The sequence below is a fragment of the Acomys minous genome, assembly GCF_964271855.1.
Source record: "Acomys minous genome assembly, chromosome: 3".
NCBI lineage: Eukaryota > Metazoa > Chordata > Mammalia > Rodentia > Muridae > Acomys > Acomys minous.
In genome coordinates, this window is record NC_140485.1 from 53,966,401 (window position 1) to 53,994,305 (window position 27,905).

Genomic DNA, 27,905 nt, shown 5'->3' on the forward strand with positions numbered 1-27,905 from the left:
CTTAGCAACAGGGAGTGCAGGCAGGCAGGCTCAGCCATGCTTTTCTCCACATCTAGGCTGCTGCTAAGAAGCACTGCCCCTGGCGAGAATCTTATCCCGCAGGTAGTCCTTCTAGGGAATGTCCTCATAGACCCACTCAGAGACAAGTCTCTTGTTCCCAAATCCAATCAAGGTGATATCCAAGGTTAACCCTTACCATATTTGTGAAACGCTTTGTCACCCACCCCACCTCTGGGTCACACATATCAGGATGTCAGGGAGAAAATCAAAACTCTTGTGTGAAAAGTGAGTGAAGCACACCAGGCAGAGGAGGGCACAGAGCTTCATTGCATGTGCTTCGGAGTGACTCTGATCACATGACTGGTGGGCCACAGAGAGGGCTGTGGGTCCAGTCAGTTGTGTGGATGGGAAAACATGTCCCTTTTTGCCCATCAACTGTTCATTTTAGTCATGTGACTTGGGCCACAGGCCAAGGTCTGAGTAATCATTCCTCTCTTTCAGTCTCTTAGCTCTGCTCTGTGGTATTGTGGCCCTACTGCCTCTGGTGCTTGCTGTCTCATGAACAGTCATTACAATTTAAATCAGTACTCCAGAAAAACATCTCTAGGATCAGTGATTTCCATGCTTGCCTCAAACCCACGCCAACCGAATGTTCTACATTTAGTTTTTACAGTGTTCACTAAACTGAAAAAAGAAAACAGTGAGCTTCCAAATAGCAGTCCTGTCAGCTGGTTCCCATAACCCCCAGAGCTGCTGACACAGGGTTCCATCAGCCTGCAGTAATGCACTGGCACCTCGCATTGGGCAGGTGATTTTACCACAGGACAGCACAGTGCTTCGTCTCCCTTTCTTGTACTGCACAGCAGTCTATTGCGAGAAGCCCCTCCATGCACAGAGGGCCACGACCAAGGAGCCCCTTCCCTGTCTGGCCGGTGCTTTGTTAGTGCTGAGTTCACTGCCTGGAACATGACTTCCAGAACCACCCCCCCCCACCCCCCTTTGTTCCTCTGACACTTGTTCAAGTGCTATGTGACAACCTATCCAGTGTGGAGATGGCGGCAGCCCAACCCTTCGTGAGAGCCTGGCTCAGCATCCTAGCCTGTGCTCCTGGCTGCAGATTGCCCAGGGGATCTCAGCTGGGACGCACCTCCTGAGCTGCTCATAAATGATAAGTATTGATGGACATATGTGTACATTGATCTCAGAAACACCTAATGAGTACATGTGTTAGAATAGCACATGATAAGGTGGGCACGATGCATGCCTGGAATCCCAGCACTTGGGAGACTCAGGAAGGAGGATTGGAAGTTCAAGGTCATGCTTAGTTACATAGCTAATTCAAGGCCAACCTGGATTATATGAGATGCTGTCTATGAAAGGAAGAGAGAAGGGGCAAAATATTTTTCAAAAGCACATAATATGCCATTATGTACCATTTTATGTATCAGTTAAAATGAGTTTAAAATTTAAAAAGATTTCTCCATAATTCCATGAGCCCCAAGAATTGAGGGCAGAAGAAACAAAATGGAGATGCCACTGGAGTTGGTATTTCAGAAGGAAGCTCATCTCAGGTGTACCAGCAAGGCTAGCTCTGCGTGGAAGTTATACCCAGAAGTGTTCCTGCAACACAGTGCACCCTAGAAACAACCGAAAGGCATGGCTGGGCACTCAGTACTTTCTTCAAGGGGGAGATGGCTGAACTTAGTTTAAAGAACAAGGTCCTGAGATGGGCGCAGTGGGGGAGCACTTGGGGAGGCAGAGGCAAGCCTCTGTGAGTTCGAGGCCAGCCTGGTCTACAAAGCAAGTCCAGGGCATCCAAGGCTACACAGAGAAACCCTGTCTTACAAAAACAAAAAAACAACAAAAAAAGAACTAGGTCCTGAGAGCTGCCAGCACATGTCCATTTGTGCTGTGCTCTGTCCAGCTTTGAAAATCTAAAGCGTATCGCTTCCCAGGCGCAGCTGGCTTTAGATTTAGTATGTGGCCTTAAAAGGATTGCCTGAGCTCCAGGCACAGGTCGTCCTAGCACCTAGGAGGAGGAAGCAGGAAGAGCAGGAGCCACGGCTGCCTCCGCGCATGCAGTAAGCACCTGAACTAGGATGGGATGTGCGGGAAGCCTGTGTTTCCTCCATGGCTCCAAATTCATCTGACTGTTTTGTTTTTGTTTTTTGAGACAGGGTTTCTGTGTAGCCCTGGCTGTGCTGGAACTCACTCTGCAGACCAGGCTGACCTCGAACTCAGAGATCCTCCTGCCTCTGCTTCCTGAGTGCTGGGATTAAAGGCGTGCGCCACCGCTGCCTGTCATGTCTGACTTTTAAGAGTGTTTTCCCATTGCTAACACCTTCCACTTTATTTTGCTTAGCTATCAATCTCTATGCCACTTTGTTGAATTTCTTCCTTTTTACATCTTATAAGTCTTGGTGAGGAATAATATAAAGATTACTTCCTGGTTAAAAACAAAACCACCGTGTTCTAGGAAGAACACTGGGTGCTCTTGCAGAGGTCCCAAGGTTTGATTCCCAGCGCCCACATGGCAATCCAAAGCCATCTATGACTTCAGTTCCAGGGGATCCTGGCTGGCTTCTGGGAGCACTGGGTGGGTACTCATGTGGTGCACAGACATATATGCAGGCAAAACACTCATACACATAAAATAAATAATTTGTTATCAGAGCCCATGGGTTTTGGAATCCTGAAGTCCTGACATTCCTGTCTTGGTTATTTGTATGGACACCTGTGTCAGTTCAGTTTCTCATTTATGAAAGGGCAGGGTACCGGGTACCAGGTTGTCTGGGTCTGTGAGGGTTGCCATAGCAAAGCACCACAGAAGCAACTCTTTGGTTCTGGAGTCTGTAGTTCAAGGTCATGGTCTCTGGACCTTGCAGAAGTTTTCTGCTTTGTTCTATCTGGTCAAAGTTCTTTTTTTATTTTGGATTTGAGGTCACCCCATCTCATTTTTACCTAAAGAGATTCATAACCTAAGGTACTAAGGGGCAAGACCTGAGCCACATAAGCAGTGACATCAGTTATGGACACAAGAGTGGGCCTGCCCTGTCCTCTGGTATCTGGTGAGGCCATTTGTTTCTGCCTCAGATCTAAGATGTTCTAAATCTTTAAAATGACTCACCTTGTGTCCCCATTCCCCCTTTCTGCCCCTTCCATTCCCCCTCCACCACCAAGCCCCACTGTAGCCTGTGCTAGAGCCTGTGATTGGTGTGTGGAAGTTCTGCCCACCTGTTGCTTCAAAACCCAGCCATTGCCTTACCCTTCCAAACTTCCCACACAACTACTCTCCATCTCTGGGAGCAGTATCTGTACTCTTGTCATCTCTGAACAAGTATCCCTCAAGGTGTTAGGTGACAGCATGTAGCCCTGTCCTCTGCTGTCCTTATCCCTGGATAGAGGGAATGCAGGGAACTCTTGCCCTGGGTTCAGAGATGCAGTATTCAGCTACCCCCCCCCCCTCCCATGGTTGCCCAGCAATAACCTGGCCCAGGGGACTGTGGCCTAAGCAGCATGTTCACTGGGCTGCCCACTCCCAATGTGGGCATCTCCAGGGAAGCAGCTAGAGGAGCTGGTGCCTGGGCAACGAAGCAGCCTCCCGAGTGCCCCTTTACATGTGTTTTTCTCTTTCAGCTGGAGAGCCATTGCTTCGAGAGCAAAGCCCGGGTGCCTGAGCTGCCACGGCCACAGAGTGCAACCTACAGTGAAGCCAGTCACCAGCGGGGGAGCGAGCGTCTGTGTGTGTGTGTGTGTGTGTGTGTGTGTGTGTGTGTGTGTGTAGAGGAAGGCATGGTGTGCCATTTACATGTGCATGCAACTGTTTACACTCTTGTGATCCTGAATGTGGCCTGGGCTTGAGGTGTCCCTGGATCATGCCTCCTCACCAGAGCTGCTTCCTGACCTCCAAACACAAGACTAGAAGCCACAGCAGTGACCTGCAGCCCAAAGCTGCCCCTGGGAGCCCCCATCCTTATCCCAAAAGAGTGGTAGGCCCCTAATTCGAATTCTGGTCTCTGCCTCCCCAGACTCCTCTTACTCCCTCGTCTCTTCAGACGAGGAGCAGGAGGGCCACAGGTTTTATTCTCATCTGACGTGTGGGGTTCCAGAGGCAGCCAGACCTGCTGACTAAGTTCGCACTTTCTGACACTAGAACCTGAGCAGGCTAGAGTAGATGCCTCCCATCTCGACTTAAACAGCCAGGCCAGTCTTTTAAAATCCCATGCCCCTGGCAGGCCCTGGATGTCCAAGACTGCAGACTGGCATGTTGTGTGCCCAGCCCTGCTATGCCAGCCTCAGATGGCATGTCTGTGTAGATGCCAAGAAGACGAATAGACTCCCAGTCTTCTGTCCATTCCCCAGCAGGTAGGGTCCAGTCTTGGCCTCTCAGGAGCTGTGGACAGGCCAGGGTCTGAGCTGGTAGTGGAAACCAGGTCCCATGGCTTAAGGACCCCTGGCTCCTCTGACCACAGTTCCAGGTACCACAAGCTCCAACAAGTATTGCTGATACCCAGCCAGGCAGCTGGACAGTCTTGTTTTCTGCAGGCTTCCAGCCCAGCCCCCACCCCTCTAGTCAGCACCCACATGGCCATGTCAGCTCTCCAGGGCTGGGCTTCCAGGGGCTCAAAGGATCTGAGGGGTGGGGCACTGCCTGGGCAGTTGGTGAAAGGTCAAATCGAGATCACATCTGGCACACCATCCCCTTCCCAGAGAGGCCAAGCCTGCTTTCCAGGGCAGCCACCTCTATCTCCCACTGCTGGGTCATGGAGAAAGAAGTGAAAAGAAGGATGTGTGGGCAACTGAGCAAGTCTTCCTTTTACCCCGTGGCCTGCACTTGAGCCACAGTGTGTGTGTGTGTGTGTGTGTGTGTGTGTGTGTGTGTGTGTGTGTGTGTGTGTGTGTACTGATTGGATTTATGTTCTCACATGTAACATTAAGCTGGCCTCTGGGCCTTTTCCTCTCTACCTCCCCTGTGACCTTTCCTAGCCTCGAAGTTGTTAATGCCCTTGGCCCTGACCTTCACTGTGTCAGACCAGAACCCTGGGGTCAGGTCCCCTCTGCTCCAGCTGTCCAGCACATCTGACAGGCTTCTTTTTGAGATGGCCTCGGGTTTTCTCAGCAGAGCGCTGCCTTTAGTCCAACTGTGTATGTTCATCATTCTGACTAGAAACGTCCTATGATTGTGTGGAGAAACGGCACTGGTGAAGTGTGTGTTCACCATGGGGAGTGGCCTCCCTGCTCCCTAGCCCCAGGCCCAGAGGAAAGAGCCAAGGGATAGAGCAGGCTTGGAGAACTGGTCTGAAGAGGGTCAAAGGCTAGGTCTGGAACCAGTGTTTATTTTGCAGCACCTTTAGCTATGGGGACAATGCCCTTCTCTGCTTTTTTGATGACGGCTCTCTTCCCAAGGTACAAGTTGGCAAGATCACCTGCCCTCCACCTCCTTGACGTGCTGGCCCATCCCCAGGACAGCCTTCCAATGAATGGAACAGTCCACTCCCAGAGCTATGTGTTGGAGTGACCTGGAGCCCTGGGGTGGCTTCATGCCTCCTTTTGCCTAGCATGAGTAGCCCTGAGGGCTGTTCCAGAACAGTGCCCCGTGTCCCGCTCCCAGGATCTAGCATGGGATGGTCGCAGGCAAGAAGCACTTTACAGAGTTCCCTATTCCTGGGAAGGTTGTATTTCTCCCACAGTTTGTCTGTGAATATTTACCTGTTTTATAAATGTCTAATCCTGTCTGAGTAAAGCTGTGTTGTGTAGTCCATCTTGTGGGGGGTCTGGAAATGGGCTGCTGAGGCTGGACATGGGTGGCCCTTTAAGCCCCGCCATGTTGCTGCTGTTGGAGTGAAGCTTGCATAAGGGAGGCTGTACGCTCCTGTGGCAGGATGGCAGCTGCCCTACAGCTTGGTCAGAATCAAGAGTCAGTCACCCAGACCATACAGGGCGCTGGTTCCTGGGTGCCACCTCACAGTGCCAGGTAGCTTACTGAGATCCAGGGTCTGTCTGTATTCATTCTTTATAATATGCTAAGACACGTGTGTGCTGTTTGGGCACGGTTAAGGAAGCCGCAGCCAAGCCTGGAGCCTGGATGCTGGCTCTTTCTTGGGCCATCTGGCCAGAGTTCCGTGCACATGGGTGCTCCTGGTGGGAAAGGGGCTCAGACTAAGCCAAAGAAAATCACAGAAGGAGAGGAGCTTTACTGTAGGACTCTCATTCCTGGCTCTGTCTCCTAGCTCCCACTGGCCTACTTCCTACTGAGACCCAGGCTGCCTGCCTCGCTGGGCTTCTCATAGAGCTTAGGCTTGGCTGCAGAAGCTAAGACAGATACCTTTGTTCTTGAGCAGAAGGTTCTACAAGCGGGAACTATCCTACATACTCACACACTTTGGACCTCCTGGGGATGTTGCCCAGCTGAGACAAGCACACATTAGCCATGATCATTAGACAAGACTGCTTTCTTGGAAAGAAGGCATCATAATAGCAGATGGTTAGGGTAGGGCCTACTGTGAGAGGCCTGAGCCAAAACACAGTTAAAGTGACCAATCCTTACTTGAAGCATCAGTGGCAGGGAAGGGAGAGGCAACCAAGGTTTCTGGTTTCAGGTTTTAGAATGTTCTCAGGGCTGAAGCATGGAGATTGAGTACAAGGCAGGTGCCTGCAGCTTTCTGCTGGGAAGGAAAAGGAAGCAAGATTTGCAAAGAGGGGGGAGGGGAGCAGTGCAGTGCTGAAGAGATGGCTCAGAGGTTAAGAGCCCTGTCTGTTCTTCCATGGGTCCTGAGTTCAATTCCCAGCAACCACATAGTGGCTTACAACCATCTATAATGAGATCCGGTGCCCTCTTCTGGCGTGCAGGCACACACATGTGGGCAGAGTACTGTATAAATAATTAATCTTTTTTTTTTATTGCAAATGGAACCCCATAGGCTGTAGAACATTTGTCTGTCCTGCTCCATCTGTGTAAAGGGCAGGATCTGTGGCCAGAGGCATAGAGAAGCTGGATGGGAGGCACAGTGACCCACCAAAACTAGAGCCCTAGCCTTGGCAATCCATGTTGTGTGAGAAAGTCTAATACAGATAAACCCAGCGTGTGTACGGGGAACAGATGCAACCAAAAGCCCACAAGAAGCCCGTTGTGGGGGCAAGAGGAAGGTTCTGGGCCTTAGGGTGGGAGAAGCCAGTTCAGGACTGTGTGGGTGCAAAAGGGGTGCTCTATAGAAAGCTGGGGTGGGGGAGAAGTGCTGGGAACTGGGCATGGCAGTTCACACTAATCCTAGGGCCTAACAGGAGACTCAAGATTGTCACCGGTTCAAAGTCAGCCTAGGGTACATAGTAAACTCCAAGACAATCTGGAAATTAAAAATCAGTGTGTTGGGGGAGTACTGACAGAGGCATCACAAGGCTAAGAAACCAAGAACATAGCTCAGGTCACCAAAGATATCCAGAGCTCAAGGGGGTCATAACGGAGGTGCCCTTCTAGAGAGTTCTGGGAGAGGTGAGGGCTAGATCCTAACTCCCAGGGAGAAGCATTTCTGTTACGTTTCTTCTTCATCACAGTCATGGAGGGATTATACCCCATTTCACACATGGGAAAGAAGCCTTAGAGCTGTGAAGTCACCAATACAAATCCCCACTGCCTGTTTACTTGTGGATCCAAGCTGTGGTTTTAGGCCACAGGGCTTCAAAGCTGATTGCTCTTGGACTCCACCATCCCCTCACCTTTCTGGGCCATCTTCTGCAACCCTCATTCCCACCCCTGTTACTGTGGAAGGCCAAAGACGGCCTTTGAGAGCAGAACCTTGCCATTAGCTACCTGATGCCCTGGATCTAGGTCCAGCTCTTGGGCGGGAGTGGGAGCAAAGCTTTGCTAGTGTCTGGGGAGTCCGCTGAGATGTGGGGGGAGGCCTGATAAGACCCAGGGCCACCGGACTAAAACGTCAGCACCTCGGAGAGCGCTGGGGGGGGGGGGGCGGAGCAGAGGCGGGACCAAGAGACCCCAGCCGGTCCGGGGGCGCGCGCCGGGCGCTCTCGCGGGGACCCGCAGGCAAAGCGGCGCGCAGTCCCGAGCCGCGCCCGCTTTAGCCCAGTTCGAGCCCCCGCGGCGGCGGCGGCCTCCTAGCAGCGCCTCCGCCTCCGCCGCCGCCGCCGCCGCCTCCCGCGCTGCGCTCCGCCCGGATGGCCAGGGCTGCGCCCGGGAATGGCGGAGCGAGAGAGCGGCCTGGACGGGGGAGCCGCTTCCCCGCCGGCTGTCTCCCCATTCCTGGGACTGCACATCGCGTCGCCTCCCAATTTCAGGTGAGGATTGCGGCCACGCGTGCCCCGCCCTTCGGCCGGGCCCGGAACCTCAGAATCCCCGGGGACTCCGAGGGCGGCGTCCCTTCCGAGCCCCCAGCCGTACAACCTCCAGTCCAGGTTGGTGGCCACCGCGTGGCCCCCCACAGCTCCCTCCGCCATTCCATGTTCTGAGGTGGGGTGCTCGGGGTGAATCTGGGGCAGGGACCTGGGAGGTAGCCTTCCCCCTCCACCTTGGCACAGAGAATGGGTCTGGGGTTTGGATGGAATTCCTGGTGCAGCAACCCGGCCAGACTTTTCCTGCTGAGTCTCAAGGTTTCTGGCCCAAGGTGGGGGCAGGCTGGAGGTTGGGGGCCCCAGTTCTCTGAGTAACAACCTTGGTGCTCTGAGGAGAGAGTCATGAGCCCCTCCCCCAGCCGGCCAGATGGGCCAGGCTGTCTTGGACAGTCTTCTGGATTTGGGCAGCTCCCACCTGGTCAGTTGTACCTCAGGCCAGTTGCAGAAGGATCGACCTCAACCAGTGGAACCCAACCTCCTTTGGATATCCAGGATGCCTTTGGGGTTCTCTACTGTGGTATAAACTCAGGACCCTGACCTGAGCTCCCCTGCGACCCACCCCTCAACCTGATGTTAGAGCAGGTGAATTTCAGAGCTGTAAGGGGTGATGTGTTGGACCAATGAATGTCTTCTACACACACACACACACACGGGGGGGGGGGGGGGAGGAGTTGGTGAGGAAGAGGAGAAGGGTGTCACTGCTCCAGAGTCTAGAAGAAAGCAGCTGAGACACATCTCATGATTTCCCAATCTCAGGAGCAGGCGCCTTTCTTTCTCCTGGGGCCCTTGCCCCAGCCAGACCCCAGCTGTGCTCTGGCGCCATCAGTTGAAGGGGGCTCTAGCTCCCAAGTCCTCAGGTGGGCGGAGACAGCCCCCCCCCAACTCCCCCAGGGATCTCAAATGGTATGATCAGGCCCTGGATCCTCCAAGGAGGCCCTGCTTCAGAAGGAGAGGGCCAGAGGAAGCTTCCAAACCTGAAGAAAGGCTAGAGGGCCAGGCAGACACTTCCGATCCCCCCTGGCAGGTCAGGCCTTTGCAAGGGAAGAGAATTAGCTGTGAGGGACATGGATTCAAATCCTAGTTCCTGCTTCCTCACTGCCTGACCCAAGTATGCTTTTGTCTTCGTTGGTCTCATCTGTTGAGTGGGCTAATTAATATTGATTCCAGCCTGGGAAGGAGACATGAAGTCACTGTTCAACAAGTAGCCGTCCACACGGGCAGGAATCTGCACAGCTTGTTTCTGTCAAAGCTTTTCTTGAGTGTAGTCCACTGACCCTTCACCACCACCCTGAGGGGGCACCGTGGTCTGCCCTTTGCAGAACAGTAGCAATGGAAAGGAAGGAGGGCAGAGGGGCTGGCTTAGGGACCACAGAAAAGTTTGAGACTGGGCCAGGACTGGAACCTGAAACTAGGTCTGAGCTTGCTCGCTGCCCTCTCCCTATAGGCCCTACCCTCTGTCCCAGGGTAGGCTCACAGCCCTGTCCTGACAGGAAGTTATCATTTATTATACAGGCCTGTCTGAGACTATGTAGAATGGTGACAACAGTGTACCCAAAGGCTGAGTAACGAGTGGGCTGGCCCTCCAGGACACCGTGGCCTGGCTGAGAGACAAAGCAGGCTTGTGAAAATAATACTGGGCAGTGTCCTGGGCCCTGCGTGGCCTGCTGCCTACTTCAGCAGCCTCCACTGCCCTTCCCCTTGTCCTGCCTGAGCAGCCGTTGGTCTAGCTCCATTTAACCCGAGCAATCACGCTGCCTTGTGGCTCTTTCATAGGATTCTGGGGTCAACTGCTCCTTTTAGTTGTGTTCTTCAAGACTGGGCACTTAAGTCCTTTGAGTCTTTGGTTGTTCTTCAAAACATCTTTTTTAGCCCCTGATTAGGATGGTTCCAGAACTCAGATGTGGTGTGTGGTTTTGTTTGTTTGTTTGGTGTGTGTGTGTGTGTGTGTGTGTGTCTGTGTGTGTGTGTGTGTGTGTGTGTGTGTGTGTGTGTGTGTGTGTGATTTCTACTGTGAGCTTCCAGAAAGTGTAAGTGGTGCTTACCAGCACTTCGCTCTCCCCATTACTCAGCCCAGAGTAGGTGGCAGCGGTGTCTTCCTGGTTTATTATTGAGTTGAGGATGGATGCACTGGGAGTATTTCTCCTGGAGGACAGAGCAGTGGTGAATGCTGAGCAGAGGGACGCGCCACGCTACGGATTGTATGTGTGCAGGAGTGTGTCCCCCGTAACCATGTGAACAGGTACTACGGATGCTGCCTCCAGATGAGGAAACCATAGAGCAGCTAGTAGTGGAGCTGATGTGAGCCCAGAAAATCTGGTTTCAGTCGGCCACCGGAAGAGCGAGCCCTAGGGTACTGGGGTGCGCCTTTGGAAGGGTAAGCATGTGTGGACTTGGAAGACTGGCGCATCTGTCGGAAGTTGACTTAAATGAGTATGAACTAGGTGGTTTTTCTGATTATGGAAATCTTCCATCTGGTCCCTAGTGGTATGCCTGGATGTGGGGTGGAGCGAGAACTTTTTACTTACCTGTTTGGGTACCATTTGGCTTCTTATTTTGGGGTATGTATAAGTTACTGAGTTACTTCCAGCATAGCAAAAGATATGTTTAGCTGATCCATGTTCTTCATAAAGAAAGCTCCAGGGAAGAGAGTTTAGAGCGTTGCATAATGGATCCATTGGGCCTGGATGTGTGGGATGAAGGGGTGGAGCAGGGGACAGTCATCCCAAATGGGAGGACCAGCAGGACAAAGGGGCATTCATGGGAAGCAATATCAACAGTGTGCTTTAAGTGTGTGGCTAAGAGCCCTGGTGAGGGAGCCCTCAGATGTCAGCCCATCAGGGCTGGGGTATGCTGAGTGCTAATGCTTGCCTGTTCTGCTGGACCGCCTAGATTCCAATTCTACCACTGCAGAGGGGGGTGGGGGGGGGAGAATGAGAGAAAGGTCCAGTAAATCTCTCCCTTATACAGAAACAGGAGAGGGCTGGTGACTTCCCCAAGAACATGCAGCAAGTTAATAACAAAGTCAGGATAGAGCCTCTGGTGCCGATGGAGCCCTGGATGGTTTCTGACGACCCCACTACACCGCCTCAGCATGAGAGATGCTCACCACAGAGCAGAGTCCTTTATTTACCTCTTTACAGAGCCATACACACTGCCTTCTATTGCTCATCAAGCGAACTCTTCACCAGGCTCACAGGGAGACGCAGTATGCAGAGGTCCCAACAGAGTAAAGGGAGACAGTGTCTTCCCAGATAGGCCAAGTGTGCTGGTCATGCAGATCCAGTTCCTACAGGAGGTCAGGCAATCCTCACAGAGGAGGAAGATACATTGGGAAAGACAGGCTTGGGAGTAGGCAAACAGGCAGGATGGCACGTGTCTGGCCGTGTGGAGAGCTAAGTTGTGTGGGAAGTTGGGAGCCATGAGAGGATGCTGGATTCTTCATCCACAAGTGCTGGGTGCTGGACTGGGGTCAGGCGGGGACTGGCAGCCACTGGTGGATAGTGGCTACTGCACAGAGTGGATGGGGAGGCGGGGACACTTGTGGCCTATCCTGCAGGCAGGCGAGAAGAAGGCCTGGGGACAGGATGGGAGGTGGTTAAGGGATGGGGCAGACCAGATCCTCCCACTGGTCTGAGGGTGAGGCAGTGATGAGCTAGGGTGGTCTCAGGACTCCTTGGGAGATGAGAGACTAGGCAGGCAATGGTCTAGTCACCTTGGCGCTTGCCGGATCTTAGATTGGTGATCATTGCTGACACAGTTGGTAGAGTGAAGTGAGCAGTTGGTTTGGGGTATAGAGCGTGGGGGAGGGCAGGTAGAAAGGACCAGAATCATGGTCCTTGGAGTGTCACTGTTTAGAGGAGACTACTGTCACCTCAAGAAGAACCCAGGACATAGAGAGAACGAAGTGGCCAGGCTGGGGACAGCAGCCTTGCTGTGGTCAGGGTACGAGGCAGCGTGGCTGTTGCTGCCTCTGGCCTAGCTCCTGGTGAACGCGTGGTGGGCCGCAGAGGAACTGGTTAGCCTCACACAGCCCAGCTGCAGCCAAGGAAGGAGTTCTTTCCCAGCCTTCTAGCATCAGCCCTCTCTGGGTATCTGGGTCCCTGGGGAATGGCACAACCTCATTTTTGCCTTGGAGACTAAAAGTTCTCATAAATCCTATCACCACCCCCATCCCAACTTAGGGGTCTTGCCCATTCTAGAATGTTGTCTTGGACCCCCTAACCCTGCTCACAGTCATGTACAACTCTGGGGAACCTCTACTGGGTGCCGGCTACGTACTGTTACTGGACATGCAAGTAAGGGTCACACTGCTCCCACCCCCGCCCAGGCTGCCAAGGCTACCAGCACCTAACAGCTGTTTGCTTAGTGTCTGTGTGTGTAGCTTTGCACAGGTTGGAGTGCATTTAGGAGACTGAGGCCAGGGGCTGGCAGTGCCGGGACTAGGGATAGGAGTCCGAAGCGAGGTTATAGGAGCTGGAGCCAGAGGTTTGCCCAGTAAAGGAAAGGCAAACTCGCCAGATTTCACCCACCCCACGTATCCCCGACCACGCGCTTCTTGTGCCTGTCTTCTCGTGGGTGCCATGGGTTATCCAGCCTGCCTCCCCCATTCCCGCCCCCACCTTTAAAAAAAAAAGTGTTCTCTTGTCACCCAGACTGGCCTGGAACTTACTATGTAGTTGAAGAGGACCTTGAATTCCTCCTGATCCTCCTGTTGCCACCTCCCAAATGCTGGGGTTACAGGTGTGTGCCGTGCCTGCCGGGGATTACAGACCCTCCTTGCATATGAGGCCAGCACTGTGGGTGGAGCTATTTCCAGTCCCAGCCTGTCCTTTTGCTTATTTTATTGGTTGTCGCTCTCCGCATTCACACACACAGACTCTGTAATGCTCATTCCAGGAGATGCAAAAGCTGTCTGTGCAGTGGAATGCTGTGCTCCCTGGCTCTAGCAAGAAGTCCTAGCTTGGTGCTTAAAAGGTCTCACAAACAAAACAAAACAAAACAAAAAAAACAAAACAAAAATAACCCCAACTCACAAATTAGGTCAGCTGTGCCACCCCCACAACATCTAACACGTTTCTGTGTGTAAGGGATTTTGATGTGTGGAATTGTCCATGTGCGGAGGTTTCCTCCAAGCTGAGTCACTCACTGTTCAAGTTGCATCCAAAGGGAACACTTACCTAGATATTTGCAAGTCAAAAACATAGAAAGATGCAGGAATGCTGTAGTTAGTTCAGCACTTATTCAAAACTCCTACTGGTGGAACCTTACCAGGTGAAGGTCATTACAGGGGGGAGGGGACACACCATGGGAGGCATAGACCCCACAGCCCTTCTATAACGGAGGGGCTAAGAGACACTAGAAAGGTGGGCAGGAGGGGAGCCAGTGGGGTATCCTCTAGGTCTGGAAGCCAGCTCCGTAAGATCTAGGGCTGCAAGGACAGGCTGGATCTCAGGTTGCTTCTATCACAAGAAGCCCAGAGGGCACCATGGCTGGGGCCAAAGGTCCCTTTGCTGGTCTCTTTACCTCACACAGGAAGCTGGGAGTTGAGGCTCAAGTGTGGCCTAACTCAATGAAGGCTCAGTGCTGTACTTGGTCCCTCACTTCCTGTGCCACCTCTGCCTGTTCCTGGGTGGAAGGAGTGAAAAAGAGGCTAGGAACAGCCGGAGCTTCTGCTGGGAGGGTTACAAGGAAGAGGGAACCGAGGCAGCAGGGAAGGGAGAATACCTGGAGCAGGTGAGCTGGAATCCTTCAGCAGAACCCAGCCCAACCAGAGCCAGGGTGGGGAGTGAGGGGCAGGCTCACATCCAGAACCTGAGCAAGGTGTGGCCGGGGACCAACCCTGCATGTGAGAGGGCATGTGCTGCAGGAAGACAGATGTCAAAGTCAGGGTGGCCTCCAGTGACCAAACTTTAACACAGGGCCACCAAGCATGGCTATGCTATGTGTCTACCAAATAAGGGCAGGTAGGACTGATGGATGCCGTGCTGCTGTCCTGCGAGGCTGCCCAAGGCCCAACCCCTAGGAAGAAGCCGCTAACCTGCCAGGGCTGTGCGATTCTACTTCTCAGCCTCCCAGGCCAGGGCTCAGATTTCCAAGGAAATGCCTTAGGTAAGGTTAGGACTCGGCCTTCCTGCCTTCCCAGTTTGCCCGCCAGCCTCCCCTGCCTCTTTTTTTCCTCCCCCACTGTTGGCATCTCTGCCCAAGAGATCTAGACCATCTATGCCTAGGGAAGAGTGAGGTGACAGCGGCGGGCAGCTCTTGACCAGCCCTGCCCCCTCCTTGGCAATGACCTCCTGCCTTCTCTGGGATTCAGACACTCCCATCTTATCCTGAGGTGGCAGGCAGGAAGGGGACTAGGGTGTACAACACCTCTATGCCTGGGCCCCAGGGCACCTCATCTGTAAGATGGCCCAGAGCCCCATTCCAGGGTGGTAAGGAAATACAGCAGGGTTGATTGCCAGGTTAGAAAAAGAGTGAAGATTTTCTTTCAGTACTCCAACTTCTGGCCTTGATATGGTGTCATCCTGCCATCTCACCCCAAAGTAAGACAAGGGTAGCAACACAAAGGTTTTTACATGCTTGAAACATGGGACTTCCTTCTTGGGTGAATTCCGGAAGTGAGAGAAGGCAAGAACACCCTCCCCGCCCTCAGGGAGGTAAGGATTCATGGTGGGCTTCCAACCCTTAGATTAAAGCTCTTCTCATCTTTGCCCCGCTAACCTAGTGCCCTCATCTGGCCTGGCCTCACTCAGAGCTGCTGCTCAGGGAACTGGCCCATCAGGTCATGCTGAGGGGACGTGGATACACAGGGACACATCTTATGGCCATACAGAAGCCTGCAGCCCCACTCCAGAGTCTTTAGTCTGAGAGGAAGGACGGAGACTGAGGCCATCCTGTGGCCAACACCTGGCATATATCTACCGAGCACGTGGTGTGTACCTGGCACCCTTGCCGCCTCTGCCCTCCAGGACCCACCAGTCTAGATAGGCATCAGGAAGGGAGAAACACAGACGATGAGGGAAGGGTACTCCGTCCAACTTTGTAGCTGGGATGGGTAGGGCATCTCTGATGGATCCAACCACAGGATGGAACCTGCTCCGTGAGAAGGCTGCCTGGAGGACGGCTTCTCTGAGCATTTCTGTGGCATGCCCAGTTTGAGGGTCTGCCACATGTGCCATGCAGGTCCCAAATTGGGCACTGTGGAGGTCCAGTCCCCACCCTTAGGGAGCAAGGTTCAGTTAACAGGTAAGTCCACACAGGGTACAAGTCTCCCCCTTGCAGAGAACACTGGAGGGTTTTGAGTGAGGAGAGGACAGGATGGTGGTGTCTCTTGAGACTTTGCCTCATGGCGACAGGAGGGGTAGTAGTCCAGGAATAGGGTGTGGAGGGGTAGTAGAGGTATAGGGAGACTGGCGCCAGCAGGCAAGCTGGTGTGGTGGGTGCATGGTTTGGCATAAGGAGACAGAGGTGTCACCAGCAGAGCTTGGGGCATCCAAGGACACTTCCAGAGAAGATGTCCTGTGAGACCCAGGAACTGCCTTGCTGTCTGAGTCCCAGACCTTACGGGCAGGCTGCACTTAGCGTTAGCCACAAGGCCGGTAGGCAAGACTAAGAAGGGTGCTTGGGCGCCTGGACCAGCTCCTTTGCCACTTTCGTACCAGCTGGTAGCCACACCCCCATGCCGGGCAGCCTGCTACCCTTGGGGTCAGAATCTTCTAGGACAGTTGCCAGTAGAGACCTCCGGGCTCAGTCAAAGTCACTCCCAAATGACTCCCAACCCTGCTCCAAAAAGGTCCAAACTCATCACTGTCCCACCTGCCGGTCCTTCCAGGGTGCGCCAATCCCCGACCCAACTGCTCTGGCCCTGAGCTTGCAGAAGCCTCGCCGTTGCGGTGTGGAGGCGGAGCCTGTGGCTATGTGGATTCGGGTGTCCGTTCTTGGAGCGTTTCGGAAGCCCCTCCATCTTCCTCAGTGTGCCTCTGTCCCTTTAAAGCAGATCAAGGTCTGGCTTTGAGGGGGGAAAAATCGCCAGATTTCTGCCGTCTGCTAACAAGCCTGGCCTTGAGAGGGAGGAGGGGGTCACTCTAGCCCCCAACAGGGGCATTGGAAGGGCAGGTGGAGCCAGTAGCATTGATTGCAGTAACCTGATCCCGCGGGGGAGGCGGCGACATCGCTTGCGCGTCGAGCCGCCAAGGGAGGAAGCTGCCCGCAGCTCAGGGTTGGGCCAGGAAGAGTTGGGGCTGGGGCCTGGGTCGGCAGCTGCGGCCTCCTCTCCCGCCCATCTATTTTTAATGAGCTCCCTAGGCTTCTGCAGCCAGCAGGATGCAGAAAGGCAGGCCCAGTTGGTGGAGGCCAGACGCCCCAGCCCTGCCTTGAGCTCTGGCCCCCCGACCCTTCTGGGCATGAGAGGGCAGTCCTGGAGCCCCGCAGCCCCCTGGCCGGGCAGGGCTCTCCTTGCAGCTGGTTTTGAAGATGGATTCGAGCCCAGACAATGACAGCTGGTTGGAGGATCAGTGGGAGCACTGGTAGGGTCCTGGGGGCTGGCCTCAGGGCGGGGGGAGGGGTGGCTGGGAGGTGCTCCATTGAGCTCAGGAGCCCTGTTAAGACTGAGGTAGAAGACAGAGATGTGAGCCTTCTAGGCTTTCCTGGGAGCTACTTCCGTCCTTCCTCTCCTAGGTGACCTTGGATGAGCTTGTATACCTCTGCGATGTGCTAATCTCCTGGCTCTGGGAAAAGGCCGGGGCAGTCTCTCCAACTCCCCGAGGTGTCCCATTTACACCAAGACAGACAGCATGCCAGGGTTAGGGTGAGCAAGTGCAGGGGACAGGCAGCCACCACAGTGGCTATCTCAGAAGTCCATCCCAAGGTGGGCACACAGGCTAGCCTGGGGACCTGGAAGCCTGTTATTCTGGTGCCCAAGTGCTCTCTGTGGTCGGTCACAAGCCCTACCCTGGGCCTTCCCTGACCCCATTTGTTCAGGGTCCTTACACCAAATGAGATTGTGCAATTAAAGAGATGAGACCAAGACCTTAACAGGAAACCATAGTTTTTCTTAGAACAGGCTGACCCCAGGTCCCTCTCACTGTAACCATGCCTGAATCATGTGTGTCTTTGTGGATGAAAGAAGGGGGCACCTGCCCTTTCCTTCTGGTGGCCCTTTGAGTCTTGTTAGTGTGGAATGCCAAGGCTTCCTTGCTCTGGGTGCCTCTTGGGGTTGGCACTGCCTTGGCCATGGAGGCATTTCCCCAGCAGAGTTGAGGTGCTGCATAGCTGGGCCTTCTAGGACTGCCTTCTGGTTGGCAGCAGGACGGAGAACTCCCAGCCGGTGATGCTGGAGGAACCTGGAGCTGCCTCCTCCGCCACTCTAGGTGGAATGCCTTTTGGCTCCAACCCCAAATCCTTCCCCTGGCACTGTGGTGACAGACTGAGGCCTCCATCTGGGGGCTGTCACCTGACTTCCAGGGGCTTCCCCTGGGAAGAAGGAGATAACCAGCAGGCTTAGTTGGGACTTAGGACCCCTGGGTTGTAACTTTGGTTTCTGTCCCCATCAGGCTCACCCATGACATCAGCCTGGAGGAGTTTGAGGATGAAGACCTTTCCGAGATCACCGATGAGTGTGGCATCAGCCTACAGTGCAAAGATACCTTGTCTCTCCGGGTAAGGGCTGGGTCTGGAGAGTCTGCGTGGGGTGGACGGATGGGGACAAAGGTGAAGGCACCCCTATATTTATGAAGGAGCTTTTTGAGTGTGTGTGGCACCCCAGAAAGTGAAATAGCAATGCAGGAGGCATCTGGTATAAGGTCCGGCACACCTTGGCTGTTCAATCCAAAAATCTTCATTTAATGTTTGGCATTGTCTTGTCAGTGCTAAAGCTGAAAGTCGCTCCTCCTGTTCTCACAGGAATAAGGAGTGGGAGGACTTGAGATGTAAACAGTGGCGGTGAAGGCCAGTGTGAAGGCAAGGGCTTCTCGGGAGCTTCTTGGCAGAGGGCCCTGCAGCAGTACAGGGTGGAGTCTGGTGGAATCTGCAGTGCTTTGGGGCAGGCAAGGGGAGCTGGGGCGCCACTGGGCTAGCTCCCATGGCCGCCACCACAGCACCACGCTGAGCGCACCACCAACACACCACCGGTAGCCCCTGCTGAGAGGTTGTTCCAGAACCAGTATTGCTCTGAGCCCCTTGGCTTTGCCATAGTGGCAGGCTCTCTCCCCATTCTGTTGTCAGAACACAAAGCGAGGACTTGCTTGCAGGCTATAGACAGCAACTGCACAGGGGTAGGGGTCAGAGGTCAGCACTGTGTCTCTACCAGGTAGTTGAGTAGCTAGATTGGACATTGAGATGGTGGCAGTGAGAGCCAGGGAAGGACATTTGTCTTAGCGTTGACCTCCTGCTACCCCTAGCACTTTTAGAAACTTCCAGGCAAAGGAAAGCAAGCTGTGAGGATGACTCTATGGTCCTCATACCCAATCCTCCACCCTCTGGCCAGGCAGCAAGGATGGAGGCAGAGGCCACGTCTTCTGGACTTGGGGAGTGATCCCAGGGCTTGGCCATGACTTCTCTGAGGTCCTATACCTGCTCTGGACTTTGAAAAACGCTGTCTTGCATATGCAAAACTTCCGAGAGGATCTTCTGCAGTTAGCCCGGACCCCCCGCCCCCCGTAGTAACTAGACTAATGGGGGTAATGCCCCAGTGGGAGCCTAGTCAAAGTCTCAGTGGCTTCAACGCACATGAGTGTTCTCTTCCCTCTGGTAGCCTGGAGGACTGCAGTAAGGCCCAGTCAACTCTTGAGGGATAACGGGTCAGAGGATCTGTCCAAGGTGCCAAGAGTTAGCGGCATGTTGTTCTGGACTATAAAGGCGGGGTTGGCTGAAGAAAGTGTTCAGGTTAAAGCTGGCTGGGAAGGGCTTCCCCTCAGAGTCCCTCTTCGGTCTAGTCGGGGCCTCTGGTCCGCACTGCAGTGTTCCTCACCTGGCTGACACCCACTTTCCCCAGTGTGCTTCAATGGCTCCTTCAAATGCCAGTTGCCTCACCCATCCATATTGGGACAGGAATTCCTGGGCGACCCCTAGGTCTCCATGGCAACAGCGGTGATTTCACTCTGGGCTCGGCTTACAACCCGGGTGAGGTCACTGGCCGTTGCCAAGGAAACGGGAGGGTGCAAGAAGTCGGGAGGGGAAACCGTAGGAGAGGAGAGGCGTGGGCGGTTCTCTGTGCTGGCTGGCGTGGGGACGAGGTCTCTCTAGAGGGCAGACGGAAGCAGCCCAGTGCTCCTGTCTCTGCCCTGCTTCCAGTCTTCCTCCCCTGGGGGGGGGGGGGGAGCCGCGAAATGGACTCGTCCATTGGGGAGGCGGGGCACAGGCATCAGAGCCGCCCCTCCCGCGAGATCCCTCCTCTGCTCACAAGGCCCCTCCCCCTGACGCCTCTCCGTCCGCGCCGCGCAGCCCCCGCGCGCCGGGCTGCTATCTGCGGGTGGCAGCGGCAACGCGGGGAGCCGGCTGCAGGCGGAGATGCTGCAGATGGACCTGATCGACGCGACAGGCGACACTCCCGGAGCTGAGGATGACGACGAGGAGGAGGACGACGAGCTCGCTGCCCGGCGGTCAGGAGTGGGGCCTCCTAAAGCCGAGTCAGGCCAGGAGCCGCCGCCTCGCAGCCAGGGCCAGGGCCCGGGCACAGGCAGCGGAGACACCTACCGGCCCAAGAGACCTACCACGCTTAACCTCTTCCCGCAGGTGCCGCGGTCTCAGGTGAGCCACCCGGGGGCGAGCTGAGGGGGGCGGCGCCCTAGGTGGACAGGGAAGATGGAGGGGCGCGAGCCTGTGGGTGAGGCCAGGGACATAGGCGCGCAGTTCCTGGGGAGGGACAGGTTTTCTGCTGGGAGGGCCAGAGTGGTTAGGAAAGTCTGTCCTGAGAAAGGCTGAATCCTGCTGTCTTGGTATGGAGCCTGGAAAGGGTGGAAGGGGTTGCCAGTGATTTAAGTGGGGAGAGTCGCGGGGGAACTAACAAAGGAGTTAGGTTCCTGCAGTTGTGACAGGGTCCTCTGGATTAGAGTGCTTCTCTGAAGGTTGGGGCAACAGTAGGGCCTGGAGAAAAGAGCATCTGGAGCCATAGGATGAAGGTGGGAATGGGAATTCAGGGTCTGCCTCCCGTTGGACATCTCAGCAGCTGGGCATTCCAGAAGGTGATAAAGATTGGGGAGGTGGGGGGGGGGGAGTGGAGTTGCTTGTCTGAGTTGGGGGGCCTAGGGCCCCTGGTGGATGGCTGGATGCCACAGAGGGCTGCCTTGACCCACTGTCCTGTAGGCCTAAGCAGGAGAGGTACTGGGAGCTGGGGCTGCTGGTAGGGGATGGTGCAAGGGCTGTGAGGAAGGAGTTGGTCCCTTTCCCAGTCTTCTCTGGCATGGCTTCTGGCAGCCCAATTCATGAGTGTGTGTGGTGTGTGTGTGTGTGTGTGTGTGTGTGTGTGTGTGTGTGTGTGTTGCTTGTGGTGTTCGCTGGGGAGGGAGCCCAAGTTGTATGAGGAGAGCCTTGTGCATGGGTACTGTTCAGGAGTCTCAGGAGGCTGAGAATGTGGGACACATGAGCATTCCGGGAGATCCAGGAAGGAGGGATGCTGACACTACATCTGTCATTCCTCAGTCACGTGGTCTGAAGTGGGGGTGAGTGTTATGGAGTCACGGTTTGAATGATTCATCCCGGCCCACAGGCCAGCTCCTGGGGAGACCCTTCCTTGTGCCAGAATGTCCTTGTCACTTTGCTAGACCCCCGGCTTTCTGAGGTGCAGGACGGGGAGTCATTCATCCTGTCCTTCACCAGGGCTGGGTTTGACCATGTCACCCCTCGGTGTCTGGGGCTGCTGACTGACTCTCCTGGGAGCCCTGCTTCTTCCTTCACAGTGGCTTCTCAGCACCCACACTGGCCAATGCCACCATTGCAGATCTTGAGTTGTCTCAAACCAGCAGGCCTGTGGGGCGGGGAGGGTGGTAATTTCCCACCCTGCCTGCCTGCTAGAGGAAGGTTGGCAGAGAGGCCTTTGGCAAGGCAAGATGGTATGGGAACAGCCTAGGAATGGCCTGATGGGGGCAGGACCAGGGCCTCCCTGTGCCGGGCACTGCTGACTACTGCTTCTTCATAAGAGCCTTTTGTTCTCTGCACAGGACACGCTGAATAATAATTCTTTAGGCAAAAAGCACAGTTGGCAGGACCGTGTGTCTCGATCATCTTCCCCTCTGAAGACAGGTAAGTCAGGCCTCTCTCCCCAAGCTGGAGACCCAGTAGCCTTCACCTGGCCCATCTGGGCTGAGGTCACCTGGGAGCCAGCTGCAGAGCCTACTGATGGAGACAATTGGGAAGAGGAGGGGACAGGTACCTGGCCCGGGGTTCTGCCCTCAGCACGAACCTGCCTGTTCTCCAGGGGAGCAGACACCTCCACATGAACACATCTGCCTGAGTGATAAACTGCCACCCCAGAGCAGTCCCGTTCCCACCAAGGACCGAGGCACCTCCACCGACAGCCCATGTCGCCGTAGTGCTGCCACCCAGATGGCACCTCCCAGTGGTCCCCCTGCCACTGCACCTGGTGGCCGGGGCCACTCGCATCGAGACCGAATCCACTATCAGGCAGATGTGCGGCTGGAGGCGACGGAGGAGATCTACCTGACCCCTGTGCAGAGGCCTCCAGACCCTGCAGAACCCACCTCCACCTTCCTGCCACCCACTGAGAGCCGGATGTCAGTTAGCTCTGATCCAGACCCTGCTGCTTACTCTGCAACTGCAGGGCGGCCACACCCCTCCATCAGTGAAGAGGATGAGGGCTTCGACTGCCTGTCATCCCCAGAGCGAGCTGAGCCAGCGGGTGGAGGGTGGCGGGCAAGCCTCGGGGAGCCACCACCGCCTCCACGGGCCTCCCTGAGCTCGGACACCAGCGCCCTGTCCTACGACTCAGTCAAGTACACCCTGGTGGTGGATGAGCATGCCCAGCTTGAGTTGGTGAGCCTGCGGCCGTGCTTCGGAGACTACAGTGATGAAAGCGACTCTGCCACTGTCTATGACAACTGTGCCTCTGCCTCCTCGCCCTACGAGTCAGCCATTGGGGAGGAATATGAGGAGGCCCCTCAGCCCCGGCCTCCCGCCTGCCTCTCAGAGGACTCCACACCGGATGAGCCTGATGTCCACTTCTCTAAGAAGTTCCTGAATGTCTTCATGAGTGGCCGCTCTCGCTCCTCCAGTGAGTCAGTGAGCAGGGAGTCGGGGGGCCCAGCCAGGGAGAGCTGAGATGGTGTGACCCTCAGACACCATATGGTCTGCCTGAGAGCAGTCCAGAGCTTCCTGCTGCCCCAGGCCGAGGCCACCTCCTCCAGCCTGTTGCCTTCCTACAGGTGCCGAGTCCTTCGGGCTGTTCTCCTGTGTCATCAATGGGGAGGAGCATGAGCAGACCCATCGGGCTATATTCAGGTGAGAGCTTACCCCTTCCTTGCCTCTGCCAGCCCATCACTGGCACAGCCTCGGCTTCTGGGGGATGGTTGTCATCTTGAAGGCACTCACTTAGTGACAAATGCCGAGGAGTGAGGAGGAAGCCAGGGTTACACACCTAATCTAGCCCTGCACAAAACTTGCACCCCACCTCACCTCTTCTTGGCAAGACTTCACCTTCTGTAGCCTCTCAGCTGATCTAGGCCTAGGCACTCTTTCCCCCTGGCCCCTGAATTTTGGGGTAGCAGACACATATCTGAGTGTTGTGTGTCCCCTAGGAGGCATCATTGTGACATGTACGTGGGTATTCTACAAATGTCAATGGCTCAGGACCCCAGAATGGGCCTGGCTAAAGAACTCTGATGAGCACTACCTCACATGCCCTTGGGGACAGGTTTGTGCCTCGACATGAAGACGAACTTGAGCTAGAAGTGGATGACCCTCTGCTGGTAGAGCTGCAGGCGGAGGACTATTGGTACGAAGCCTATAACATGCGCACCGGAGCTCGAGGTGTTTTCCCTGCCTACTATGCCATTGAGGTCACCAAGGAGCCTGAGCACATGGCAGGTAGTGCCCTTCCCCCAAGCCCCGTCCCACCCACGCACCCCTGCATTTGCCCATCTGACTCTCTCCCAGTGACCATATACCCCAGGTCTTAGCCAGCTGGGGAGTAGAGAAGACGCAAGTTCAGTTCCTTACAGTTTAGTAAGTGAAGCCCAGCCAGGTTGGGGCCCGTGGGGGCATTTTCTGCTGCCTGACTCGCTCCACACACTGCACTCACTCACCTTGGCTTGGCTCTGAGCCCCGCTGATGGCTCTCTCACTCTTTGTTGTGTGCTCGCTTTCCAGCCCTTGCCAAAAACAGCGACTGGATTGACCAGTTCCGCGTGAAGTTCCTAGGCTCCGTCCAGGTTCCTTATCACAAGGGCAACGATGTCCTCTGTGCCGCTATGCAAAAGGTACTCAAGCCTGGGCCCCTCCTTTCTCCTGGGGTGCCTATCCTCAGCCAGCCCACACTATTGGGGGAGAAGGACCCAGGGGGTCTAGAGTCTGTGCTGTGACACGAGCTTCCAACATGGCCCCTCACGCAGATTGCCACCACCCGCCGGCTCACCGTGCACTTTAACCCGCCCTCCAGCTGCGTCCTCGAGATCAGCGTTAGGGGTGTCAAGATAGGTGTCAAAGCTGATGATGCTCAGGAGGCCAAGGTGACTTCCTTCAAGCCCCAGCCTTCTTGCCCCATGTGCGTCTTCTCCCCCTTTATTTCTTGCCTGCCATGTGCCTCTCCTCTCCCTGTGTGCCCCCCCCCACGTGCCCTTCCTGCCTGCTTACCCCTGCAAGCCGACCCATCTTCCTTCTCTCTTCCCTCCTTGTAGGGAAATAAATGTAGCCACTTTTTCCAGCTAAAAAACATCTCTTTTTGTGGATACCATCCAAAGAACAACAAGTAAGTAGGAGAGGTGGACATAAGGGGCCCACTGGTAGTCGTGGGCCCCTGTGGATGGGCGTGGGTGAGAATCCTGTACCATACATGCCTACCTTCCCACAGGTACTTTGGGTTCATCACCAAGCACCCAGCTGACCACAGGTTTGCCTGCCATGTCTTTGTGTCTGAAGAGTCCACCAAAGCCCTGGCTGAGTCTGTGGGGTACGTGTGTGTGTTATCTGTGTGTCTGTGTGTGTTGATAAGGGCCTGCCCAAGTAAAATACTGTCACAAGCCCTGGAGCTGCTTTGTGCTCAGTGTCAGCATCACCCCCGTCCTCCCCTAGATCTGGAAACCCCACTCCTGGAGGCGGGGGCGTCCCAAGGAGCCCAGTGTCTGGGCCACTTTCTGGTTGATTAACCACTGGGCCCTTTCTCAGCTGGGCCTTTCTCTTTGGGAAATCACTGCTCAGAGAACAGCTAAGTTGTCCCAGAGTCCCAAAGCTCCTCTTAAAGAACCTGGTTTGAGGCTCCTGTTCACTCCAGTATCCCATTTTCCAGGCGTGCATTTCAGCAGTTCTACAAGCAGTTTGTGGAGTACACCTGTCCTACAGAGGATATCTACCTGGAGTAGCAGACACCACTCTGCAGCCCCTCAGCCCCAGGCCAGTACTAGGACAGCTGGCTGCTGACAGGATGTGGCACTGCCACCAGAGAATGGGGAAGTGAGGGCTGCTGGGGCGGGGGAACAGGGGTGTGGGGAGAGGCAGATACAGTTTATTGTAATATATGGGGTTAGATTCATCTATGGAGGACAGTATAGGCTCTGGGGACTGGGGAAAGGTGGGGCTTGGGCGGGGGCGGGTCAAGCCTCTGGCCACAAAGGGATCCCCTGGGCCTTGTTTCATGCTAGGGGCTCTGGCTCTCTGGCTCTTGGCTCCTGCCTTGACAAAGCCCATGCCACCTGGAAGTGCCCACCTGCCCCTGTCCCCACCTCACCTAGAGCCCCAAGCTCAGGCTGAGCCCAACCACCTCCCAAGGACTTTCCAGTAAGGAAATGGCAACAGGTGACAGTGAAGACCCTGTTCTTACCTGTGGGGCCTCTGAGCAGCTCCAGCCTCCAGCCTGGTCAGCATGCTAGTCCTGACAGGCTTGTGTGTGCAAGGAAGGAGAGGACTACAGCAGGCCCTGTCTGGCAGGGGAAGGAGGCTTCTCAGCTGGCCCCAGCCAACCCATCACCATCTTGTCACCTGGGTACGACTAATAAAGCGCTGTCTCCTGTCTGGACCACTGTGCATGTATTTACTCGGACCCCTTCTTGCTACACACAGGCTGTCGAGCCAAGCGTTTGCTGCCCAGAATAGCTTTATGCGGGTTCCCATCACAGGTTCACATCATAGTAATAGTCAGCCATGTTGGGCCCGTCCCGCTTGCGCTGCTGGGCCTGAGAGAGAAGGGGTCGGGGCCTTCCTGGCCACGGGTGCTTGGGTTTGACCCCATAGTCTAAAGAGAGAAGAGGGTCATGGTGGAGGGAAGAGCTGCTGGTTTGGATTGGGGCTGCAGCCAGCTCTGAAGAGGCAGTCTGGGAGTAGGAGACACAGGGCTTGGTCCTAGGGGACCTCTAGGGGCAGCTGCTGTGGAGGGCGGGGGAGGAGAGAGAAATAACTACCATCCACCAGGCCTGAGAGCGGCTGTGAGAGCTCCAGCGGGGCTGAGAATTCCTCGGGAACAGATCGCTGAGACCTATGGGAAATGTTGCTGTGCTGAGCCCTGACCCCAAAGGCCATTGCCACTTCCCTGTGGGGGCCAGTCGGGGTGAAGACTTCATAAGCTAACCCTTCCCAGGATAATGGTCAGCCTCATCCAGTCTTGTAGGCCCTGGGGCTCTGGCCTTACCTCTGGGGCTGAGGCCAAAGGAGCGCGCCTGCCAGGATGAGGTAAAAAAGGAAGAGACTGAGCCCAGCTCTGGGGTACAGAGCCCCAAGCATGGTGAGAACCATCTCCTACAGTCCCTGTTGTGGCTTCTGCCTGCCCCTCCCCCCGCAGGACAGAACCTGGTGTCAGTTCTCAGGGCCACCTCATAAAGGACACTAATTCCAGGGTTCAGCATCAGCATTTCTTCCCTTTTGCATCCTACAGACTTGTCATACACATGTCCCTAACACCTCTTCAGTTCTAGGGACCTAGAATTCCACACACTATCCAAATCCTGGATGCCACCATCGTCATCCCTCCCCACACAGTACCCGTGGTCCACTGGCGTTATCCATCTCTTTCCTCACTTCCTGTCATGCCCAGTATCAGAGCCATCCTCTCTGCCTGCCAGTCCACTCACTATGAAGTGCTGGAGAGACATAGCCCCCTTTCCCACTGCGAACCACACCAAGTATATGATGCCCCACCAGACCTTCCCCGGGGGTCTATGCCACCTACTCAGCAGTTCAGTGTTGCACTCCACCAAGACCTTACACAGCTGCCCTTACCCAGGCTGCTGACAACACTGATGGCTGTGGGCTAGCTGGGTGGTGTGGTGGCTGAGTCTCTGTCTAGCTTTAAGATGACAACACTGCTACAGTTTTTGAGCTTCACAGCCTACTAGATTTTACTCTCTTGCCATCACTGCAGGGGGCGCTTCCCACTGTGCTGCCCAACACTGCCTCCATCCAGCTCCAAGATCCCAGTGTAGTATTTACACAGACCTCCTCTGGTAGTCAGGAACTGTAGGGCTTGAACTATGCCTTGCACGGTTTGAAAGCCTGCTACAGTCCAAATACCCAGGATGCTTGTCAGGCTAAGCAGAGGGTCACAGTTCCAGAGCCAACAAACAGAAAAGCTGTCCTTTCCATTGCCCCAGCTCAGGGCCCGGGCTTGTGGTTCTCAGAATCACATGGCAAGCCTGTCAGGGAAGGCCGGGACTATGAGGGCATCTTGTAGGAAGGGAGCCTGAAAGACAGGTGCAGACAGCACTCTCCAAAGTCAAGGGGCACCTCTGCTAGGAACAGTCCACACCACAGAAGGACAGGAACAAGGCAGGTGTGACAGCTTACCCTGTAGTTCAGCACTGAGACACTGCCAAGAGTTTGAGTCTCATCTGACAGACAGAAAGGGAAGCTGGGCACAGTGGTGCACACCTGTAACCCCAGCACTCAGGAGGCAGAGGCAGGCAGATCTCTGAGTTTGAGACCTACCTGGTCAACAAAGTGAGTCCAGGCCAGCCAAAGCTATGCAGAAAAACCCTGTCTTGAAACAACAAAAAAAGCACCACCCTTCCCAAAAAAGAAAGGACAGAAGGAAGAGAGGGAAGAGCAAATACTGAGGACAGAAGTTCAGGCCCCAACAGCCCTGCCAGGCCTCCCCTGTCTTCTCCAAGGAGCCTGCATGGCTCCAGCAACCTCAATTTTCCTGAGCCAGGGTCAGCCTGCAGGGAGTATCAGGGAGGGGACCTCTAATGTGTGTGTGTGTGTAACACACACACACACATACACACACACACACACACACACACACACACACACACACACACGCTGCCCCAGCCCTGGCAGCTCTGACTTGTGCCCTAGAGCAGAGCGTCTCCTAGGGCTCTGTTCAGCCCTGCAGGGGAAAGGATAAATAGAAGCCCTGGTCATCCATCCATGGCCATGCTAAAAGAGGCTTGGTCACAACCAGCTGTG

The 27,905-nt window shown here is 55.1% G+C and overlaps 3 protein-coding genes across 4 annotated transcripts in view; 2 read left to right on the forward strand and 1 right to left on the reverse strand.

The window, feature by feature from the left end:
- The window catches only part of CRY2 (cryptochrome circadian regulator 2), a 32,074-nt gene extending 26,331 nt beyond the window's left edge, over positions 1-5,743 (forward strand). The window contains exon 12 of the mRNA XM_084775949.1: positions 3,637-5,743. The gene's annotated coding sequence lies outside the window, so the exon portion shown is untranslated. The remainder of the gene's footprint in view (positions 1-3,636) is intronic.
- A 2,395-nt stretch (positions 5,744-8,138) lies between these two features.
- Positions 8,139-25,521, forward strand: MAPK8IP1 (mitogen-activated protein kinase 8 interacting protein 1). Of its 2 annotated transcripts, none has more exons than XM_084776638.1 (12): positions 8,139-8,289; positions 17,895-18,000; positions 19,783-20,088; positions 21,498-21,579; positions 21,755-22,567; positions 22,719-22,794; positions 23,207-23,379; positions 23,661-23,770; positions 23,903-24,019; positions 24,188-24,258; positions 24,361-24,459; positions 24,796-25,521. In XM_084776638.1, the coding sequence occupies exons 1-12, from the start codon at positions 8,192-8,194 to the stop codon at positions 24,866-24,868; spliced, it is 2,124 nt and encodes a 707-aa protein (XP_084632764.1). In that variant the 5' UTR covers positions 8,139-8,191; the 3' UTR covers positions 24,869-25,521. The 2 variants fall into 2 exon arrangements, with proteins under 2 accessions (XP_084632764.1, XP_084632765.1); XM_084776639.1 differs by lacking the exon at positions 8,139-8,289 and adding an exon at positions 16,484-16,868.
- On the reverse strand, positions 25,077-26,801 carry FREY1 (Frey regulator of sperm-oocyte fusion 1). The gene is made up of 3 exons (XM_084776640.1): positions 26,131-26,801; positions 25,904-25,977; positions 25,077-25,737 (listed from the first exon to the last, which is right to left on the reverse strand). The coding sequence occupies exons 1-3, from the start codon at positions 26,232-26,234 to the stop codon at positions 25,616-25,618; spliced, it is 300 nt and encodes a 99-aa protein (XP_084632766.1). The 5' UTR covers positions 26,235-26,801; the 3' UTR covers positions 25,077-25,615.
- Between the last annotated feature and the right edge of the window lie 1,104 nt (positions 26,802-27,905).

Coding starts and splice junctions, on each gene's coding strand:
- MAPK8IP1 (XM_084776638.1), top strand. CDS start 8,192: ATGGCGGAGCGAGAGAGCGGCCTGGACGGGGGAGCCGCTTCCCCGCCG. Junction 18,001..19,782: donor AAGATACCTTGTCTCTCCGG/GTAAGGGCTGGG, acceptor CGCGCCGCGCAG/CCCCCGCGCGCCGGGCTGCT. Junction 23,380..23,660: donor GGAGCCTGAGCACATGGCAG/GTAGTGCCCTTC, acceptor CTCGCTTTCCAG/CCCTTGCCAAAAACAGCGAC.
- FREY1 (XM_084776640.1), bottom strand. CDS start 26,234: ATGGTTCTCACCATGCTTGGGGCTCTGTACCCCAGAGCTGGGCTCAGT. Junction 25,978..26,130: donor CTTTGGCCTCAGCCCCAGAG/GTAAGGCCAGAG, acceptor CATTTCCCATAG/GTCTCAGCGATCTGTTCCCG. Junction 25,738..25,903: donor GCTCTCAGGCCTGGTGGATG/GTAGTTATTTCT, acceptor TTCTCTCTTTAG/ACTATGGGGTCAAACCCAAG.